The sequence below is a fragment of the Calypte anna genome, chromosome 12, assembly GCF_003957555.1.
Source record: "Calypte anna isolate BGI_N300 chromosome 12, bCalAnn1_v1.p, whole genome shotgun sequence".
Lineage (NCBI taxonomy): Eukaryota > Metazoa > Chordata > Aves > Apodiformes > Trochilidae > Calypte > Calypte anna.
In genome coordinates, this window is record NC_044258.1 from 1,117,538 (window position 1) to 1,135,323 (window position 17,786).

The 17,786-nt window shown below is 42.6% G+C and overlaps 1 protein-coding gene across 1 annotated transcript in view; it reads right to left on the reverse strand.

Moving 5' to 3' along the window:
• The window catches only part of SLC6A11 (solute carrier family 6 member 11), an 89,615-nt gene that overhangs the window by 1,263 nt on the left and 70,566 nt on the right, over window positions 1-17,786 (reverse strand). The window contains exons 7-13 of the mRNA XM_008506208.2: window positions 14,433-14,536; window positions 8,879-9,003; window positions 6,952-7,064; window positions 5,138-5,275; window positions 2,777-2,879; window positions 2,162-2,262; window positions 652-822 (exon numbers count right to left, since the gene is read on the reverse strand). Coding sequence (XP_008504430.1) covers window positions 652-822; window positions 2,162-2,262; window positions 2,777-2,879; window positions 5,138-5,275; window positions 6,952-7,064; window positions 8,879-9,003; window positions 14,433-14,536 — 855 coding nt within the window. The remainder of the gene's footprint in view (window positions 1-651; window positions 823-2,161; window positions 2,263-2,776; window positions 2,880-5,137; window positions 5,276-6,951; window positions 7,065-8,878; window positions 9,004-14,432; window positions 14,537-17,786) is intronic.

Here is a 17,786-nt window from a genome sequence, read left to right on the forward strand (position 1 = left end):
AGATAACCTGATGCCAAGTATTAGAAAACTGCCCTGAATATTTCTCTTTTCCTCTCTTTCTCACTTAGGAGACCTGCAATCAGGAAACCTGTCCAGAAGACTTATGTGTGTATTTGCTACTCAGCTCCTGGAGGAAAATCCTGATAAAATTACCAAAAGCATGGAAAGAAAGCAGCCAACCCAAATGAATGGCTCATACAAACCTTCTTGAGGGCTTTACCTGATGTTACAGATACTGAGGAGGAACAGACACCTTAAAGCTATAGTACATAGGATGAAGTCAGTGAAAGAAAAAAAAAAAAAAAAAAAAAAGAAATTCCAAAGGAGTTTTTGCTCAGGGCAGTGGAGGAGTCACCATCCCTGGAGGGATTTCCAAGCCATGCAGATATGGTGCTCAGGGACATGGCTTAGAGGTGGCTTTGGCAGTGCTGGGTTAACCTTAATGACCTGATGACCTTAAAGATCTTTGCCAACCAAAAGAATCTGTGATTCTAAAAACCAGAGAAAATTGAGATGCCTCTTTCCACCAGGGGCAGAGAGCCCTAACCTCAGGAGTCACTGGACCAGGTACATTGCATTGCTTTTTTGAGCAGCCTGCACTCAGTCTCCTGCACTTCTTTCAGTATCATTAATCTGAAAAGCTCTCTTTACCTCGATGAATGTGCCTTCTGTCTTCCACAGCTTAATGCAGATCCACAGAGGGATACAGATCATGGAGGAGAGTGCCATCATCCACCCTATGCCATAGCCCCAGTCAGGGTAAATATACACATTGTTGTATTTCAAAGGCTTGTATTTCACCAGGAAAAAGATGAAGATTCCCTGAAATAAGCAGAGACACATATCAGTGGTGTATGGAAAAGACACTGCACATATAACAAGAAAATGACTGTTTTGGAAGTCTCCCTGAAGATGGAAAACTGAGGTGAGCTTTGCAGACAGAGGAAAAAACCCCCAGCAGTATCTTCTTTTATGTACAGCTTAAATAACATGTCCTGTTAGCTTCCAAAGAAATGAACAATCTTTCACATTTAAATCCTATTTACCTCCTGATGACAATAAAACCTGCACTTTGATGGAAAACAGCAGCTGGGAAGGAAAGATTAAGTTCTGCTGCTGTGAATCAGTTGTGATTAAATAACAAACTGCATTGTCTCTGACCTGGCATGATGAAAACAAGACAGCCAAAAGTCTCAAAGTTGCCTTAACCCACTGTCTGAATCTGCAGTTCTGCAAGTGAACTTTTTCATCCTCACAAAAGCTCAAATGTATCTGTCTGAATCTGGCAGATGTATAATCAGGCAGTCTGGACCATTTACATTTTTAAAAGTATAGAAAAGTTACCACCCCCCCACAGGTGGTGAAAAGATTGTGCAAGAGCAAGTCTGAAGTTTGCTTCAGAGCTGGTGAAAATGAATCAGAAATGTTCCCAAGTTTGCAAATGAAGTGTCAGAACTCAAGGGACCCTGGATCTCCAGGTCCCCCCAGCATCTGTGGGCTGGCAGTTGCTCTCAGGTACATGTTGGAAATTGGAAGATTTTAGCATCCAATCCTCAAGCACTTGTGGATGAAATTTCTGGGCAATCTGGTCATGCTTCCTTTGTAATTCTGTCCCTCTTAGCTGGTCACAGCAGACTGACAGCATTGGCAGCAGTGCTGCTGGCTTCTGGTAAGGCAAATTCCTTCCCCTTCATCTTGCACATGAGATGTGCTCTTGGCCTCTTCTACAACCTTTAGTAGAAGAAAAATTGTCCTGTCTTCTGTGAAAAATGTCTGCTCAGCTGAAGAGAGGGCAGGGAACAGGAGGCTGGAGCAGCAGGGAAACCAGCCCAAGTCTGGAGGAACTCAGGTGATGCTGGGTGGGCACCAGGCAGACCAGCAATGTGGTGAAAAAACCCCTCTGTTGTACTGGAAGATGTTCATTTTGGGCTCAGAGTTTACTGTTTTCCTATTACAGTCTATACTAAGATTTCTCACTATTCACAGAGTATTTAACAACACTTACAGATTCTACAGAGTGTTTTTTAATGATAAGACACGCCACAAATCAACAGGTGTTTTTCTCAACCATTGTCAACTGCTAGAAGCAGAAAAATTCCACAGATAGGCACAAAACCCCTCCTCATGTCTGACCCAAAGCACGTGGACAGTCTGTACTTACTGCGCAGATCCCTGGAGTTAAGACCATCCAGCACCATTTGATCAGAGACAGTGGTTTGTACCCAATCATATCTTCAATGTTTTCATAAAATCGATTGCTGCCTGCCCAAAAAAACCCAAATGAAAAGCAGGTGTAGGAGGTGGTAAAGGTCAGTATTTAAAAGCACAAAGAAAATAACACAGGTTCTTACAGAGCTGCAGGGACTGACACTGCCAGGTCCCTGACACACAGATCTCTGTCACCTGCTCCACACTTGGGGCAGAGGTTGCTGCCTCCATCTGTTCCTGACCAACATGACCAGATCTGTCAGACAGAAATGCCCTCTGGTCACCAGCAGCCTGAGCAAGCCCAGGCAGAGAGTGTTTGTGTGCTACAAGCTCAGGTGTGAGCACCCAGACAGCTCTAAGTCAGTCCTGACAAGGGCACAGGGGAAAAGGAAAAATCAATTCCACCACCTTTGGTACTTGGAGTGGCAAAAAAGGCATTCCTGACTTTTGTAGGGCATGAGGTGGTGGAGGGCCACACTCTGTAAGGCCACGAGGCTTCCACGTTGCTCTTATGCACGCAGAAAACTTCCTGAAAAACCCAAACCCACAGCAATTTTCAGCAACTCACCATAAACCCAACCTATGCAGACACATTCAAATATGGCAACAAAAAGAAGGCACATGCCACTGGCTGCATAGGAGTCAAATAACTGGAAGACATACATCCCACCCTGAAAGACAGAAACAGAACAAGGACAAAAAAAAAATTGTTTTTTTTGTCATCAGTGGGAATATTACATAGCACATATGGCTTTAGTGACACTGTCAGTCTGTTGGCTCCCTGCCAACCTTCCTGCTCAAGTTGGTTCCTTCTTGAAAAACTACTATTAATTTCTTAGGGATGTGTTATTGGGAAGGATACTTTTTTCCTTCACAGCAATGAGGAAGGATTATTCCTGTGCCTGTTGAGTACTCTGCATTTGCTTGCAGGGAGTAAATCCTGCAGCAGAGAGAGGCACATTTGGCTTGTCTCCAAAGCACTCCCCCACCTGAGCTTCATTCACCCACAGGTGCTGCACATGAAGATGCAGGGTCTTGTCTTTGTGGCTGTGCTGTTAATATGTAAAAGAATTACTAAAAATGGGGGGGAAGAAGACAACATCTGTAGCTTGTAGAGTCATTCCCCAAGGGCATAGTGACTGGAAAATAAGGGAACCGATTCACAAGGTCAGAATGGACCTCACAGCCTTTAAGCCATATTATTTCATTGAGTCATTATTATTTGACACCCCCACCCCCAAAATAAAAGTGAAATAAGTATCACACTGGTTCTGAGCAAGCTTTTTAAAACTGATCTCCTAACAATTTTTTCTCCAGGTGGCTTTGAAATAGCAACCTCTGGACTTCCAGAAGGGAGAGCAACCAAACCCAAGCAGTCTCCTGAGCCAGCTGCACAGCATGTGCTGTGCACGCTTTGCTCTCCCTGAGCTGGAATTTTCTGCACCCTCTGGGGCCACAATTCCAACAAGTATGGAAGAAGTAAGTGTGCTTTTAATGAAGACACACTCCCTTACTGTGACTCTGCCATGTCAGCTGTCGTATCTATCAAAGACAAAATTCTTCTCCTGTATTTTCTCACTTGCTTACAACAGTCAGACCTGTCCAGAGAACTGTTAAACTGACTGAAATCTGCCAACAAGTTCAAAATTAAAGATGAAGAAGGGACAAATCACCAGGGGCCTAGTCACAAGCAGCCAGTGACTGGATGTGACTTGTTTTAATACCAGCTCAACCACTGATAGTAGAGAAAATTGCTACCAAGTGCTGTTTGTGTAACTTTACTAAGAATCTAATTTCAGACACTGTCTCTTTTAACACCAACACTCATCATCTCCTCTTTGTCCAGATACTTGTACCACTATTCTTTTGAATAAAATCACTAATTTTTCTTCTGGTGAATTTTCAATTGCCTCACTGTATGTAAAACTTCTGCTCAGCTGCACTCACTCCATGTCATATCTCTTATCAGAGAAAGGTATCTGATTAGTCTGGAACAAACTATCATTAAAAGAAACAACAAAAGTTTCATTTTGTCCTTGTCTCCACTCTTGTCCCTATTCTTAGTAATTCTTTCCTTTAAAGTGTATCTGCAGCTAATATGTTCTGATTAGCTGATTTATTCTATTGTAAAAACTTGCATACTGAGGACAACAGCCTAACATCCTTACAGTTGCCTTAAACCTTTTTCAGGAGACCACTGCTCATTTCCAGTAACAAAGCAATTTGAAAAGCACATCATCTGAGGGCTGGGGATGTCTCTGGAGGGATTTCAAGTGACCTCAGCTGAGTTCAGGAAGCCCTGGGAGGCTGCTGCCCCCCTCCTCAGCTCTCTGCACAGGCAGAGCAGAGCCAGTGCCTCCCCCAGGCACTCCTCAGGCATTTCATTCTGCAGCTCTCCAGACCTGACACTTTTTTCTTGCCTGGTACAGGGAGGCTCTGCTGGCCCAGCAAGCAGAGGAATATGGGCAGAGGCAGCATGGACCCTGCCTCTCTTTTTCAGTTTTATTTGTTCTTACTGAAGCAATTTCTGCTTGGAGATGGCTGTATTGATTACCTTGCCTGCTGATATAAAAATAAAGCCACATCTTAGCTTTCTCTATTCACTGTACTTCATCTTTTTTATGGATCTTTTAATCCTAAATGGAGTTGTTTTCAGTCTGGTCTGCCCAGAGTAAACCCCAGTTGTTCTCTGTCCTTGGCTGGTGCAAAGCAGATGGAATTTCCTTGGCTGTGTAACTTCGATTAAAATGCTTCCTGAGGACACATTTCACATTTCAAATGTTAGACAGGAGTTGAGAGCAGTCCCTCAGGTATTTCACAGCCATAGTCCTGACGCTGAAGTTTGTCTCTGGCAAATGCTCTGGCATTGGATCTGTTCTGCTTACAAACAGAAACCCAATTCCTCCTCCCAAAAAGGAGCAGATCTTACCTCAGTCAACATGATCAGGCCAAGGAAGTAGGACACGATGGACAGGCCAAGGATCAGCAGTTCCCTTCTGTAGCCCCTCCGGAAAATCTTGGGGTACATGTCTACAACAGCTGTCACAATGCTTTCCACACACACAAACTGCAACAGATGAGAGGAAAGTACAAATCAAATGTGTCTCATCTGCTGCTGGAATTTGGATTTGCTACAGAACACTTCAAGTATCTGTGTTCTCATCCTAGGGACTGAATGACCCCTAAGGGCACTCTCAAACTGGGAGGAACCCCACTGCCAATGAGAAGTCCAAACCTGTGGATTTCCAGCCCACTACCACCACAGTCAAGCAGCTGAATCCACTGGTATGAATCTCACAATGCTTTTTTCCTGCAGCAGATGGATTAGATAAAAATTAAATTTTTCAAATGGGACTCGAATGGGACTTAAATGATGTACAAAATCTGCTAGGACTGCAGCAGGTTTTCATTTTAAGCATCCTGCACTCCAGTCACTGAAAGGAATGTTGTGCAGCACTGTGCACCTTCCAGCACTGCTGGATGAACTGCAGGCTTTTCAGACAAGTTCTCTCCATCTTACAGAAAAGTTCCATAAAGCTACAAAGTGCCCAAGCCAAGTACATCTTCTGAAGAAGGGAAGGGACATTCTTATTAACTTGGAAACTCAGTAGAATGCAAAAGGCCTGAGCATCTGACTCAGGGCTCTGGAGCAAGGTTTCTGATACAGACACCAGAATTACTGCCCAAAGGTAGTAAATACAAAGCCTGCTTCATTGGAACAGTCAAGAGCAGGATTCAAGAACTTTAAAAAAGACTTTGAAAAAAATAAAGTTATGCCAGGAAAAAAAAAAGAGCAATTACTAAAATACCGTTTAATGGTTGGAAATGTCATGCAAAATAAGCAATGAGGAGCTTTAATCTACTGCAGAGAATCACAAACTTTGAGCTGAGCTGCTTGCTAACAATGCCAGCTCCTTTGCATTTGTCCCCAAGCAGCTGTCCTGGGTTCATGGTCACAGAGGAAAGGTAACTTCTGTGCACTTCTGTGCTGCAGAATGTGACTACACACTGCTTGCTATGGTCCCTGGAAGGATAAATACACCACAGGAATTATAGTACCACAGTCTGAGTCTCACTTTCAAATTTCACTGCAAAGTGCTTTAAAATGGGAAGACACGTTGATATTTCACTGAACAGTGACATTTAGCCACCTACATTTAAAGTTCAAACTGAATTCCATGTTAATAATAACAGCTGCAGTCAGGCTGAATCCGTGTTCACAGTCTCATCATGAAGGAATCTCCACTATCACATAGAGTGGTTCAAGGTTCAAGGGTTGGACTCGATGATCTCTGAGGTCCCTTCCAGCCCAGCCAGTTCTATGATTCTGTGATTCTATATTTTACATAATGAACTTGCATCAGGGGTTTTAAGCAAGGAATTAAGTGAGGGTTCATTGCTTCCTCAGGTTAGATGGTGCTCCCATGCCTGGGAATCTGACAAAACCTGTGAGCAGTGCTGGTTCACAGAACTGTAGGGTGGGGGGTTTGGGCACAGAACTGCAGTGTGGACACCTGGCTGCTGGCCAGGGTCAGATGTTCTTTTATGGCAAATAAATATATGAACATATGGCATCTATATACATATATGCCACATATATATATATGAAATATATTTTATATGAATATATATAATTTATAAATTATATAAATATCATATTATATATGAATATAAATATATAAATATATATAAATATATGAAATATATGGCAAATAAAATCTGTGAACAGTGCTGGTTTCATACCTGACTGTCTAATCCAAGGAATATGAGCATCATGAAGAAGAGGGCTGCCCAGAGAGGAGAAAGAGGCATCATGGTCACAGCTTTAGGGTAAGCAATGAATGCAAGTCCTGGTCCTGCAAAGGAAGAAGAGAAGGCAAGAGTGAACCCTTGTGTACTGGATCAGGCTGAGGAGGGGTTCACAGCCTGTAGGGTGGGGGGTCTGGGGACAGAACTGCAGTGTGGACACCTGGCTGCTGGCCAGGGTCAGATGTTCTTCTATGGCAAATAAAAGGAGCTAAATACAAGATGGAAAACCTTGATGAACATCTCTAAAGTCTCAACATTAGATGGTGAGGTCATCCAGTAATGAAGACTTGCTTGGCCCAGCAGCTCTGCCTACCTCCTGTCCAAATATCTGAAGATCAAGACTTCTGTTAAGACATCCCTGTGCCTTACCATGTTCTCTTGTGTGAACACACAGCAGGGCTCACAAACCTGAATAAATAGCAGCATGTGGTCCTGTGACTGCCTGATTAACATATTCTGGAATTTTTATTTGTTTTTTTTCCTAGGACAGCTCTGTGCCTGCCAATCTGTGCAAGAATGTAGTCAATGGTAAGAGCTGCACCTTGGAAGCCACACATGGTGTGGTTCTGGCTTTCAGAATCTGTTCTGGATCTTTCAGTGCTCCCAGTGGTAGGTAACATCAATTCATTGGGTGTATGCTTAGAGAAATCTTTAAAATGGAACTTATTTGCAGCACCACTGGTGACTTCTGCCAAAACACCATCTCACCTCATTCCTTTTTTCCTGATATTATTTACCTGTCCCCATTTTTCAGCTGCTGCAAACTCTGATGCTGTAGCAGCTTTTATTAAAGGCAGCCAGCCCTTACAGCAGGGATACAAGGGCTGATGGAGTATGTCTGTGCAGTACCTTCAGTGCACAACTGTCAGCTCACTACTGCTTTTTCATTCAGCACAGCATTTACAAGCCCCTGTCATTTCCAGAGTCACTGCAGTCTTTCACACTTTTTTCTCTATGGTTCCTATAATAAGCCAGTGGTCTTGAGGCTGTAAAAAAAGGGAACTGTTTCCCATGCCAGCAGCAGGGAAGCTCTACTTGCTTTGCAGTTTTCCTGCTAACCCTGCCTAGATTAATGAGAATCATGTCTCCTTCTCCTTTTCTTTCTGGGCAGCCTCCTGCTCCTGTTCTGTTGAGTTTAAGTGATGCTTACAGATGTTCCATCATAAAGGTGTTAAAGAGTGATTAATTTTCATCAGATGCCTAATTCCAAGTGGAGGTCCTGAACCTTAGATGGTTCATTTCTCAGAGCAGGGCCTTCCTGCTTTTCTGGACTCAGAAGACCCAAATGTCTCAATAAATGTCTCTGGGAGAAAAACTGACTGAAGTTTTACTAAATGAGGAGGTGGCATTAACTGCCTGATTGTTAGGTATCTGTACTTGGATAGTAAAATGTAAGCAAGACTCCAGAGGACTTCCAAAGGTTTCTCCTAAACAGCTGGTTTCTCATGACTTTAAGCTGTATCTTCATTTTCTTTTTTTCTTTTTTAACAAATCTTTGTGTGGATTTCATCTGTCTCATTCAAAGAAAACTAAGTGCTTTATTCATGAGGACATAAGACTGCAGGGGCATAACTGAGCAATAGATCTCAGTTTGTAAGTTTGTGTTACAATAGCTCCTTGACTTTCTGGATGTGGAGCTGTGCACAGTAATATTTATATTTTTCACACAGAAATGTTTAAAACAGAGAGGAAGTCTTCCTAGAGCAGTTCCTTTAATGAGTCAGGTAACAGGTTTTTAAGAGGAGTTTTATAAAACTATCTTCAAAACAATCAACTTATCCAGGAGACATGGCACAGATTAAATCTTCTGACAGCAAACTCTGGGCACTTTTGAGCAATTTTGTTAATTTTTGGAACTCACCTGATTCTGCAACTTCTGCAATGGGCACGCCTTGTTCATAAGCCATAAATCCAAGAACTGAAAAGATAGCAAAACCAGCAACAAAGCTTGTGCCACTGTTCAAGCAGCAGAGCATGATGCAGTCTCTGAAAATATAAATAGAAAACACTGCAGTTGATCTCCGGAGCCTGAGTTGCTTTCATAGCCTAAGCCACAGGACTAACAGGGCCCCGAGCTGCAGGGCTGGACATGAAGTTGCTCACCAAGTGTAAGCCCTACACTGACTCTGTGCCCCAGAGGAATCACTCAGGCAGAAGCACAGCCTGGAAGATAACTCTGTAATACCCTTGTCCATGTTTTAACAGCTTGAACTGCAAACTTACTCACTGTTACTTGGTAGAATCTTTAAAAGACAGGTAAAAATACCGTAAGAATGGTGTTAAGAGCTACTGGAGAACTTTTCTACAGTGGTTGCAATAATGTATTCCTGAAGACATGAATTAATTTATAAACTGTATAAAACTGGTAGCAAATTGTTACCTGGGGGAAAAAAAAATCTAGGTTCAGATCTTTGGTAGTTCTGTTCCAGTTATAATACATTGGCAATATACATCCATGCAAAATACAACTACACTTTGGTTTATAAACTTCTTTTAAGGAGCTGTGAAAATTAGAAAGATGATACATAAGTCTGCATGTGCCTAAAAACGTGCCTAACAAGGAGGCAAAGACACTGCAGGGACACTGTCTCAGACCTCTGTGTCCTGCATGTCAGACAACAGCAATTACAGGGCCAAGGGGAAGAAACAGTTCTGTTCCCAGGCTGGAGATGTCACCATAGTAAATCCCTGCAAAACCAGGGAAAGTGCTCTTGCAGAAAGGTGTTCTTTCCCCAGAGCTCAGTGAAATAGCATTGTTCATCCTGCTTCCCAAGAGCACTTCAGGCTTGACAGATGATGAGGTAGGAATGATTGATTGTGACAGTCTTTTCAGACTGTTTGCTACAAGAGACAGCTGGGTACTTGAGAAAGTAATAATCTAACCTGGGTGCCTGACAGTGAATTAGGATTCTAAACCACTGGAACCTGAGGCAAGCCTGTAGCTCTGGTAAGCCTACACCTCAGTCTGCTTTTTGCCCATCCTACTACAGCTGTGAAGCAAATCTTTGTGCAAGCTCTCTGAGGGAAGAAATGAGCCTGTAAGGTATAACCTGTTCTGAATTCACAGCTGCAGTAATGATTCCCATGTTGAGGATCAGAGACAGTTCATATTTTTTAACTCCTGGCATGTATTCCAGCTAAACTTCTTTGGTAATCTCTCTGTCCTGTCACTTGTTTCCATTCTTGTTTTTATCCTGTAACTATCTCATCAGTTTACTCAACTGACAGTGAGGTGACCAGTTCCAGCATCTCATTCCTTCACCTGTAAGCTCTGTGCTGCCTCCCACATCTGCTCAAAGCTCTTCCTGTTTGACTCACTGAGAAGGTTTTCAATGTTTTCAGAATAATTTCATAGTAAAAAATGTCTCTCTGGCACATCACCTATAAACTGCAAAAATCAGGCCAGAAATCAAAAAGAATGAATACACCTCTTTGTAGACCAAGGCTCAGTCCAGTGACATTCACCCTTCTTTTGTGCATGGACTCTCTCTAACACTGACTCATGAGTCCCCTGACTATGTAAGTCCTTTAAAATACTTCCTAAAAATGGTGAGAATTCTAACCTGTAATTTATTTGCTTTGCATATTGCATTGCTTTCTGTACTTGTGCATAGTCAGGCTGGTTTTATAGAATATAAAAGCAAAATAGCAATCTAAAAGAAAAGCAACCAGGAGCATGGAGTTCTTTGTGCTTTGCAGAGAGATAAACCAAAGAAACAGCTCATCCTCCTCACCACTCTGCTCAGTGTCTTTCAGCACTGAAGTTGCTATGCAGAGAGACTCACCTCAGCTTAGCTCACTAAGAAGCTGGTGAGTTCACCACTGAGTGTGATGAAACCCTAAGAGATGTCAGAAAGATGTATTTGTTAATCCTCCTTGGGGAAAAAAGAGACACTACTGAAATGTGATGGATCTGCCTCCTCACCACTCATGATGCCTCCCTCCATTTGGAACTGTTTTCTGCAGGTAAGATCTAGTTCAGATAATTCCAGGATTCAAACACAGTCCAAACAACATGGTTTGGGGTTTTTTTCCTGGTGAATGGTGTGGCAAAGGATATTTGAGAGCTTTAACCAAAGAGAAAGTTGTAAAACAAGTTTTTAACCAAGAGAAAAAGGCTTGAGGTGGAGAGACATTGCTGCCTGAGCAACTTCAGAGCCCCTGCAGGGCTTCTTGAGGGAAGTTCCTAGAGCAGGGCCCAAGAGGTTTCAATTGGACAGTTCCATATAAATTTGTGTGAGAACAAGAGGAGCACAGACATTTTTCCCCTCACAGGAAGACTCAAAACCCAGGTGTAACCTAGTTACTGGGTCCAAGGAAATGGGCAGAAGTGAACCTGAGGGGATTTTCAGCATCTCCTGTTCATGAGGTACCAACTCTTGTGACAGCACACAGCCACAGCTCCATCATTTTCTTCTCTAGTCACAGAAAGACTGAACATTGGGTTCTCTGAGCACCCAGCAGTGTTTCCTGATAAAAAAACAACCTCCATTTTTAATTTCCAGCCTTTTTGCAGGCATTTCACTAATCCCTCAACTCCATCTGGATTCTTCCCTTAGACAGAAGTGTGTAACCTGCAGCTCAGTCTTTTTTTCTGCTGCAGAAAACAAACCAGAAGAGGATCCATTGATAGTGAAACCAATGAATTTTAAAAGACAAGCACCCAAGAACCATTGGAAGGAGAGCATGAAGTTTATCTCATTGTTCATCAATTTTTTATAAGAATCCTGGGTAGGAAGGCATCAGAGCCTGACCAAGTCCAAATGGATTTCAAAAAGAAGGAAAACTTCACATTCTTCCAAATGAATGTCTTGCCAATCACCTCAATAATTCAGCACATGCATCCCTTCTCCTCTCCCTGCCTGACAGGCAGAATGCTGCTGAGAATTGATTCCAACTTCCTCAAGGAGCTTCTCCAATTAGAAGAAGAGCCCACAGAGTCTTCTGCATCTCTCTGGCTACTTCCTTGCCCTTCCTGGGTCCCCTCAAGACCAGTTCCCATTCCTCTTTTCCTCTTAGATTAGATGCTTGCTGAAGGTCACATCTTTGAGTTTTGTCCATTTGTTGGCAGCATGTGACAACACTACAGCAGCTGCCCCTGATTTGTCCATGGGGCTCAGACATAAAACTTGTCCTGCTGAGGTGCAGGAGCTGCCCCCAGGGAGCAGGAGCAGTGCTGAAAACACAGAGCACATGCAGCAGGAACAAGAACATTTTCCTCTTCTGGCTGCTGAGCTTGTCTGAAGCTTATCCATCCCTTAAAAAGGTCGGAATGGTTAGGAACTCTTGGCTTGCTAAAAATTAAAGAAAACACCAGCACAGTTTTATTTATGTGGGGACAACATTGTGTGCTGATGGGACTGCTGTGACTGTCATCTTTTTTGTAAGAGTTGCTTTTGATAGAAACTGCTGCAAATCCAGGGAGGATCTCTACTACTGTATTACAATGAAAGGTAAGTGAGGACAAGAGAGATTCACTTGCTCTGGAACATGCCAAGTGGCTTGTTTGCAATCCATGTACAGTGTTAATGGCTTACATCAGGTCACTCATATGAACACCCCCCACAGAGTTTACATTTGTCCATTTCTCTCTAAAATGCTTTGTCATTATTTTCCACTGCAAATGCCCCTTAGGGGAAAAAAAAAAAAAAAAAGTAGAACAGAATGCAGAAGGGGTGGAAGTAGATGTTAGACTCAGACAATGCACTGTGGGATTGCAAGAGGCAAATCTATGTCTCATTTAAATGTTTTTAAGTGCTAGTTAGAGCACAGATTTAATCCTGATTTCCACTGCACAGCTGCTTTATGTTTTACTCAGTTAACAACCCCTTTTAACTCAGCTGCTGTCTACAGTTGGCTTCTGTCCTGTGTGTTTCCTCAGACTTTTTAAGAATCAGACTCAGGACAGAATAAAATTCAGGCATTTTGTGAAAACATTTTCTAGGAGGAACTGTGAAGCGTGGGTTCAGTAAAATGTATTGTGCTGCAGCATCTTGCTTTAAAAGAGAGCTGCTGCTGGTTTTCAGCAGCCACCCTGCTCAGGTCAGAGGAGAAGAAGGAAAATTACATAAGGTAAGATCACACGTCAAAACTCCTGCTTTTTGTAATGAGTTACAAAACCATAAGGAAAAGATTACTGCAGTCCTTGGGGCAGTGAGAGAATAGTTTCTATATGGGATGCAAATGGAAAGAAATAAAAATACAATTAAACACAAGAGAAAAGGAGATGTTAAAGCATCATTTATGCCATTTAGGGAAAGCTTTTATTACCCACTGCTCTGTTAGGAGCATTCATGACCCTCTGTGGGGGCAGCTTTGTTGGTATTCTGCAAACAACATCCATCAGCACTGAAGATTGTAGGGTTCTTATACTACTTCATACAACTTCAGTTGCTGCTGAGTTACTGTGCATGTTTAGATGGCAAAATGCCCTTAACTGCTGCTGGGTAGATTTGCAGACATTCAGCTGGTGGGCACATTCATCTCTCTGTGGTTTCCAGTATCCCTGTTCCCTCTCTGCCTGGAGGGTCCTGCTCTTTGGTGTTTCTCTGACAGAAGAGCAAATTGTTGCTAAGACACTGAAAGGAGGTATTGCCTCAAACTGTCTCTTGAACTCTCCAAGTAAAACTGTAATTTAGAATTTAAATACTTGCACTTTCAGGGCTTGGGGGATGGTGTGTTTGGGATTATTTTTGGTTTCGGGCTCTATTATTTTCTTCATAGGAAACAAAATTGTAATTCTCTGTCTGGAGATCATAATGGAGTCAGTACAATCAAACTGTCATTTACTGCCTTGTGTTAAAGGCTGTGGAATAATAGCACAACTAATTCAATAACTCCTGATGCCACAGGAAAAAAAGTAGTGTTTCTATTCCTTCCCATGCCAGTAAAATGGGGTGAGGATTTTGTGTGAGTCATCCTTTGGACATTGATTCAGAAATGATTAAAACCTACTGAGGTCATCAGCAATCTCCTCACTGATTTCTCTGAAGATAAGCAGTGAAATGCTAGGAGGCAGTAAGCTAAGGAAAAAAGTGACATTCAAAACATAGAGCAAGCTCAGGTGAGTTTTAATAACAATTTTTGCACAGACTTTTTTTAAGGCAGCTACACATTGTGCAATCTAATGTTGCCTAGATGTGTTATTGTATGTCCATGGAATTCTGTCTGTTACCCATGCAGGCACAGCTGTGTGTGCTGAGTGTCCTGTGGCTCTGCCAGTGTCAGGAATGATCAAAAGGGATGAAAAAAAATTTGGGATAAAAGTTTCTCTGAAATAATGGTAAGAAACATTACAGACCTCTGTTGTACAAAACACTGCAGCTAAAGGAGTAGGGGAGAACTTCTGAGTGAAGCTCAGTATAGGGACACTTCACTGAAACTAAATATAAAAACAAGGCACAGAAAATGATTACCTGTAGCAGTTGTTATTGTAGTTGTTGTAACTTCCCAGAGCTGTCAGGCACCCCAAGCAGATTGCATAAGAGAAAAATATCTGTGTGCCAGCATCCACCCACACCTGGAGACAAAAAAGGAGGAGTGCTTAACACAGGTCAGGAAGGAATCACCTGCAGCCTTGCAGAGGCATCTCTATAGGGTAGTAGTGGCTGGCAAAACCTTTTGTAAGTCACAAGGTGAAAAAAAAATAATGTAGTGAGTTAAATTGCTCTTTTCTTCTCAGTGGTGTAAACCAGATGGAACTCAAGTGGTCTTCACAGGCTCAATCTGTTCTAAGGAGATCAGTAGACAACACTTAAAGGCCTCAGTTAGGGACAAGGACATGGTTGTTCTGGTCACTGTGCAGTTCACAGATAAAAGTTACACAAAGCTCAACACGTAAGTAGCATTATAAAATCATGATGGTAACATTTATATCCTAGAGTGATGCAAATCAGAGAAAGGAAAAAGAAAGAAGCATGACCTGAGATTACTCTCCTCAAAAGCAACCTCAGCACATTAAGGTAACGTGCAGATTTTTTTCCCTTCAAAGATAATCCAACAAAAAAGTTAATTTCAGTTGACTACAGAGCCTGGGCGTGTTGTTACTGGAGATGAACCTCCTCTTTTAACTCCTGGTTTTGCCATGAGAGCAACGTGAAGAGCTCACATCTACAGAGCTGCACTGTTATTTCCAATCCAATAAATCCTGACTCCTGGTTTCCTGGGTGAAATGAGCTCTGTAAGGTTTTTTCTTAGAGCAGAGCAACCAAAGTGCTTTTCAGAGAAGTAAAAGACCACTGACTGATAACCAGAGGCAATAGCTGTGTAGCCATTAGCTACTCTGAGACAGGAAAGAGGTAATGCAGGTAATGATTTTGTGATTGGTACTAATAATAGTAATCAAATACTCATAAATATATGAAGATGTATTTATTCTACATATGATCAAGTGAGACCTTAGGCTCGGGAGCTGTTGAGAGTGTTTCTGTTTAGGAATAACATTAAGATCACATTTGATTTGCATCAGTGGCTTAAATGGTTTCATTGCTGTCATACCAAGTAAGATTCAGCTGGTTACATCTCAAAGTTTCAGCACTTGGTAAGGAAAAAAACTGCACAAAGCAATCCTGCTGACAGGCAGGCTCTTTAACAGGACTGGAAGCTCCCAAAAGCTGTAAGCAGCACAGGTCAGCTGAAAATGCAGAGTCTGCTGAAGCACAAACAAAAGGTAGGAAACTGGATCAGTGCATGCAGAATCTGCTGCTTCCTTCCATCCCACTCTGCCCATTGTTGAGCTGCAGTGCATTGTATGGCACTCAGATGAGCAATAGCCTTTCCTGTTGGCATATGCCAGCTCCACAGAACTCCCATTATTCCTTGGACAGCAAGTCCTAGTGGAAATGAGGGCAAAGAAGAATTGTACTCTCATGTGAGAGCCCCAGAGCTGCTTGAGAAGCAGAGAGCACATCCCTCTGGAGGTTCCATGCACCTAACTTAGAAAAACAGATAGAATTCTGGCCATAAGTGATATTATTTACTTCAAAGAAAACAGGTCTCCTCTAAAGGCCATGACATCTGACAGTGATTCAACTTAAAAGTGGCAAACACTTCAGGAGAAACATGTTCTGCAAGCAAATGTTCAGGGATGCTATGGAAGTGAAATCAGACTGAGGAGCCCTGTGTTTGTGTTGCACTGTGTGCCAGCAAGCTGGAAATTCCATCAGAATGTCCCAACTGGAAGGAGGAAGTCACTGCATTTACTGAATGGAAAACCAGAATCAGTGGAGCTTCTGTTGGGCTGTGTACTCCCAGAACCAGTGAAGTTTCGTTTGCAGTGACCACTATTGTTTCAGGTTCAGGTCTGTGGAACAGCTACAACTGATCAGGGAAGTGGCAAAGAGGGAAATTCTGAAACAGCAGACAGACTTTAGGTAGCTGGAAAAACAGGAGAGACCAACTAACTGTTGCATTTTGCCATTAGCCTGGACGTGTCAGCACCTTAAAGCCACGCAGCTGATCTTACAGAGAGCAGTTCTTCATGTTTTTGCCCCAACAGGCAGTGACCAACTGGTGTTAGCATTAGGCTGCTGTCCTCCTGCAGGGCTGGTACTTTGCTGTGGTACACAAATCATCTGTTAGTCTTAAGTCACACCCAGTCTTAGACTGTACCTCAGGGGAAGTTCTCATTAAAACTTCCCTTGGGTACGGATGGGCTCTTGCAGCTACTGCTCAAATCCAGGTGTCATCCATCTGGTTTATGGCAATGAAAAGCATGAGAAATTAATTCCAAAAGTGCTGAATCTGCAATCTCTGGCTTAGACCAGAAGGTGTAACAGTGTTCAAGTAGGTGGAATGAATGTAGCACTGTTCTGCAGAACAATGTAAAGCTGAAGGACAAAGAAAATGCTACCAGTCAGCTGCAAACCAAGGTTCTGGAGCCAGGAGGTGGTGAGAGGCTGGGACAAAAGGAGTACATTTGTACATTTTTTCTGAAATGAGACAGGGCTTGATGTGTTTCTGGCATGAGTCAATTCCAGAAGAAAGGATCTGTACCACAGAACATCCTGATCATACTTTATCAACTTTGTACCTTGAAAATCTTTTGGTTAATGAGTCAGTTCAGCACTCAGCATTCATAAATTCAGGGATTGAGACTGTTTCATAGCCTTCTATTAGCCCCTGCTTGAAAAGATGGAACTAAGTTCTCATATTTAAAATGTTAGCACGCCAAAATGAGTTTAAAATTAAACCACAAAACCCTTGCTATATCTTAACATTTTAAAAATGCAGGTTCTGGAGGACAGATTCTTTATATCTACTGTACTTACATTCTTGTGCCCACATTGTAGCCATAGCCAGGCCCAGCTCTGCCTGAGTGACAGAATGGGCAAACTGGAGGAGTCTGTGCTGGGTCTTGCTGGTACCTGCCCTCTGCTGGTACAAACACAATTCCCCAGAACAGGACAAACAAATGGGAAGTGCTGGTTTGGAAAGTCCAGCTCTCAGCAGCAATGCCCAGCTCTGCAGTCTGCCTGGGTAATCTCCATTTGGCCTTCTTGTGTGCAGGTCTAGGACACAGTCTGAATTCACATGTCTGTTCATCCTCCTGCCCAGGGAGATGAATTGAGGTGGTCAAACAGAGGATCCTGTTGTCCAAAGGAGCCTCTGTCTCTTTTGTTGCCATGATAGTAGCAAATGTAATGGATGAAGAAGGATAAAGAATGAAGAAGAGGGATGTGCTGTAGTGAAGACAACAGAATACTGTTCTGGAGAATGAGACTCTTTTCATCTCTTTGCTCTAAAGCTTCTGTGTGAGGTTATATCCATAA